We start from the raw sequence: 5,294 nt of genomic DNA, 5'->3' as shown, positions 1-5,294 counted from the left end.
GATTCCTGGTTGTTGCTTGCTTGATTGCTTCTAGGGGATTGTTGGTTGCTTGCTAGTTTAGTATTTGAGCTTGATGGTTGCTTGTTGTTGCTTGTTGTTTGTCGATTTCAGCTTCTTACTTGCTGGTTTAGTATTTGAGTTGTCTTCTCCGGTGCTCGTTACCCTAGACCGAGCAGCGCACAGCCACCACCACTATCCCATTCTCTGTCGCTCGTGACCCCAGACCGAGCGAAACACCGCACCGCCACGAGATCTTGATGTGAGTCTTTACAATTTCGCTCGTGACCCCAGACCGAGCGAAACACCGCACCGCCACGAGATCTTGATGTGAGTCTTTACAATTTCTGTTGTGCACTAAATCCTGATTGTGAGTCTTTACAATTTCATAAGCCTTGTCAATGATTGCTTTGACTGACTTGTCAATGTCCAAGCTTCTCGGACATTGAGTTTCTTGCAAGCATTCTCATCACTACATCACTGCTTTGTACGACTGGATCCATCAATGCCCACGGGCCAATCTCAGACATTCCAAACATTGTCACCATCTGATTCAATGGTTAAAAGATAACAATAAGAAAACAAAAATTTTGAGAATTATAATGAACGTTAGCTTTAAAGTTTTAGCATTGAAATGCTACTCAATCAACTAAAGTTTGAGAATTTGCTTGATGTTAATATACTACAAGAGGTGAAGAATGTTTGGGTCTAGCCCTGATTGTGTAGTATGTTATTGTAAAAAAAAATTATAGTATGTGGATTATTGGGGTCTAGCCCTGTTTGGGTCTTGCAATCAAACCCGCTCGCGCAAACACCCGTCATACATATGCTTCATTCTCAATATTTTCAGAGTATGACAAAGAGTGTCAATTTATGTGTCAATTGTAGTGAATACATTCATTTGTTTTCTTATCGACATTCCTTTGTTTTCTTATCTGGCCTTGGTATATAAATTTCAGATAATGCTACACTATACATAGAACTGCATCTTGAACATTTGCTTGTCTTTTTCCATTGATAATCTATTTTCAAGGCACAAATTTGCAGGTGATATAATGGCAAGAAAGAGTTTTTATGTTGTAAAGAGAGGTCGACGTTGTGATATTTTTTATAATTGGGAGGAATGCTTTTCTCAAGTTGATAGATTCCCAAATACCTCCTACAAAGGGTATGCAACGTATGAAGAGGCTTTGAGTGAATGGGAGAAGCACTTAAGCGCGCGTGATTCATCATCCAGCTCAAGGCATGTGCAGCCACATGTTTGTGTTCAAGAACAAATGTTTCCAGAGGGGCATAATCTTCTTGAGGACAAGGGAACACCTAGGGAAACTGCTATTAAGTACATCTTTGCTTTTGTATTAGGTTCAGTGTTTACAATTTTAATATTTCTAATATGTATCGTTGCAGTATTTGTTGGTTTATCTATTAGGGGAAACATGTGATGTTATTCGTGTATGATTCTTCAATGTGAGGATAAGCTTGCACAACTTGGGTCATTTTGTACTTAAATTTGTGAGTTTTTGTGGTCAGTTTGTATCATGATTTGTGCGCAGTTTGTACTAAAATTTGACCTTTTGTTTGATTTTCTGATTATATACGTAGTGTAGAAAAATTACTCGTGTGGTTACATTACATGGTATACCAAAAGTAATCTCTCATTCACCAAAGACGGAGAAAAATACTAAAGGGAAATTGAAATGTTTTATCTGGTTATATACATAGTGTAGAAAAATGGTAGTTATATAATGAAGGATGTCAGGAGGAGGCTCAATTTGTTTGCTGCTGTGGTATATAATGCAAAGTTGTAAACAATCAAGTAACTAGCTGTAGGCTTCCTGTGCTTGTACTCATTATTCATATAAAAATGTTTAATATTTTTTCAAAATTTGTTACTAGGCAGCAGCTTTGGCTCTTCGCAAAGTTCCAGCATGTAACAGTTCCTGGATGGATGATTTTATTCGCCATATGCAGCTTTAGCTCTTCGCAAATTTTTATTACTATGGAATGTAGCTATGCAGCTTTAGCTCATATGCTTCAAAGCCCAGAAAATAAAGCACGACGCCCCTGTGTAAAGACATGTAAATTGCTTGCTGATGCACCAAATAAAATCCTAATTCAAATTTACTTATCCAATAACTCATATGAATAAACATGTATCTTGAGCAAGTTCTAAATTCATTACACAACACCATTCAGTATTTGTCTCAATCAACATAGAACAAGGAAATGAGCAGCCAGTGCACTAACTGGGGCACTTGTTCTCACAAGTGAAGCAATTGGTCTATATAATGATACATTCTGAAATGATACATTCTGAGCTTATCAAATACAACCAACCCATTGGAATTGCTTTAATACTTAGGGCCAGCATTCCCCCCATCTGTATTCAAAACCGAAATCAACATTTGGAAGCATAATCAAAGTGCTCAACAAACAAAATGCACTTCATACCCAGCTTGCAATCTACCCAGCTTGCAGATATCGATGATTGCTCTTACCTACAAAAAAGAAAATAGAACGTCAAGACAGTAGGATAACTAACTCAATATGCTATTATGACTGTCAAAGGGCAAGTTCAAAATAGGAAATCTATATGCTATCAAGACAGTAGGTTAGACTGGTCTTATTTTGAGCTTAATCATAACACAAGAGAGCAATAAATGGAAGCATGTACTATATTTGAAATTAGCGAGTGCAAGTTTGAAATTAGAACAACTGCAAAAAATGATATAGGCCAATTCTATATTTGAAAAAACTAAACAAATAAGAAATTCACAAAAAAACTAAACAAATAAGAAATTAGAACATCTGCTACATATACGCTTCTTCCTCTCTCTTTTTTCTTGTGCAAGTTCTAAGCCTGACTGAATTCTAGTAACATTGCGTGGCCGACCTTTAGTCCTTGCAGATTTTTTAGGATCACGAACTGTAATCTGAGAAATGTGCTCCATTGTATATGAAATGGGTGCTGAAATCTGAGGATTATCTTCTATTTCTCTAACTTCTTCTTCAAGTGATTCTATGAATTTTGTTAACACATTATCTAATTTCTGCATCCTCTCTTCTGAATCAAATGCAAGCTCGAGCGCATTATTGAATTTTGCTCTTAAAGCCCAAGATTTCAACAAATTAATCTTCTCTTCACAGCTTGTGAGGTTTCTTCCAAATACAATATTGCCAACCCCAATGTTCGATGTCGAGCATGTATAGTCCAACGGTGTAGGATGTAATGATCGGGTAATGAAGAAATTTGTCTAGCCATCATTAGTGATAATATATGTCTACATACAACATCATTAGTTTCAAACAAAGCACAAGTACAAATGAATTGCATCTTACTGGATTGTTCATAAGTAACCACCTCCCATTTTCCTCTATCTGCAAACTTACAAATCTTGTATTCAACAATGTCCCCATCTTTTCTCAATTCTTCACAAAACTCTATACCAAATCCTTTGAATTCAGTTTGGAACACATCAAACATATTGCGTGTATACATTTCTCCAACTTGTACCTCAATCGGATGTCCAAGGAGTATGACAGGCTTTGTGTTAAGACTCTTATAATCTTCATGTGCTTCACTTAAGTGACAATGAGTTAATGCTTTTCATATTGTATAACAAACTCGTGTAATTGAGTCTGTGAGTTAACATACCCATCAAAAAATGCATTAATACTTTCACTTCTTTGGCTCGATCTCATTCCAGCAAAAAAAGTGTCCTTCAAATAACATGACACCCAATGTTCTCGATATTTGTAAACAGTTTGCAACCATCCATCCCCTTCTTCATTTATATCAAACTTCTCCTTCATCTCTAGCTAATATCCTTCACACTGTTCAATTGAAGAACTATTACACTATAAGCCCCAATACATTTGAAACTGTTCACCATAACGAGAAACCAAAGTAGGCAAATGATCAATAATGTGCTTTTGCATGTGCCAAAAGCAATAACGATGTCTTGTCAGTGGAAACACAGAGTGAATAGCATTACACATGGCTCTATCCTGATCTGTTATAATAGCACCTGGTTCAACCTCATGCATGCATTTCAGCCATTCTTCAAATAACCACACAAAGGTATCTTCTTGTTCATCAGCTAATAATGCATAACCAAGTAAAGTGGACTGTCTATGATGATTCACACCAGTAAATGGAGCAAATGAAAGACTGAACTTATTAGTTCTGTATGTCATATCAAACACAACAACATCACTGAATTGCAAATAAGACGCTCTTGATCTTCCGTCAGCCCAGAAAACACTCCTTATTTGTCCACTACTGTCCACTTCTATTGCAAAATAGAATTCTGGATCATTCGCTGTCATACTCTGAAAATGTTTTATGATAGATATGCATTCATGGCCAATATTGTTGACTCTCTGGTATCTGATGTGATCAATACACTGTTGTGGTGTCACTAATTCGCCTTCTCTTCCAGTGGTTGCGTTAATGACGCGAGAAATAGTGGATGGAGGCATACCTTCTTCTTGCAGACTCTCAATAAGTCTTTTACAACTTTGAGATTTATGGAATCATCTTTGCTTTGTCTAGACTACTCAACACATGATTTGTATGTTCTTCAACAAACCCCGTGACCTCCCACGATTTGTCCTCCAATATTTTAACTCTCATCATTGCCTTACATCCTACTCGGGTCTCTCGCCGAAAAGGCATCTCCATCTTGTCTCTATTAGATCTATATCCCTTCTTATCACAAACAAACTTTCTGTCCAGCACGTCTCTTGTCTTCTTCGAGTAATTTACCGTGCTCTTCCTTATTCCAAAACCCATCAACAATGCGTAATGGTTATAATAGTTATAAGCTTCTTCATAAGTATTAAATTTCATTCCGAGTAGTGGCTTAGGAGCATTTTCTAACTGGCAGAAATTTCAATTCCACTAGCACTTGATTCTCCCATTTCAAACATCTTTTTTGCTGTAAAACAAATGCAAAGAAGAAAAAACTAAAAAAAAGCCATAAGCGTAATAACACAGCATGGATTCATCAAGAAACAATATAAAATACCCAAATAAATACTTCAGTTTAAACTAATCAAGGGCTTTGTTTAAATTGTTTGACAATACATTAACTCTCATTTCAGTTTAAATTGTTTGACAACTTTGACCATCAGTGAGTCATGCTGCATTCTGACATATTATTAAGTAGGTCAGTCACTGAGATGCGATAATGTATATGAACTGGTTGCAGCGACGCATAAATGTAACATATATGCAAGAACTAAACTATAAGCTATAGAATAATTCATTGACTGATCGACAACTTGGAAGCTGA

At 36.5% G+C, this 5,294-nt stretch overlaps 1 protein-coding gene across 1 annotated transcript; it reads right to left on the bottom strand.

Annotated features, from left to right (window-relative positions):
- Window positions 420-3,810, bottom strand: LOC109841814 (protein FAR1-RELATED SEQUENCE 9-like). Its single transcript, XM_020410752.1, has 5 exons — window positions 3,653-3,810; window positions 3,359-3,578; window positions 2,877-3,251; window positions 2,442-2,495; window positions 420-545 (listed from the first exon to the last, which is right to left on the bottom strand). Exons 1-5 carry the CDS (start codon window positions 3,808-3,810, stop codon window positions 420-422), a joined length of 933 nt encoding a protein of 310 aa, XP_020266341.1.

Source organism: Asparagus officinalis, chromosome 5, assembly GCF_001876935.1.
Source record: "Asparagus officinalis chromosome 5, Aspof.V1, whole genome shotgun sequence".
Taxonomy (NCBI): Eukaryota; Viridiplantae; Streptophyta; class Magnoliopsida; order Asparagales; family Asparagaceae; genus Asparagus; species Asparagus officinalis.
This window is presented reverse-complemented; position numbering and strand designations above follow the sequence as displayed.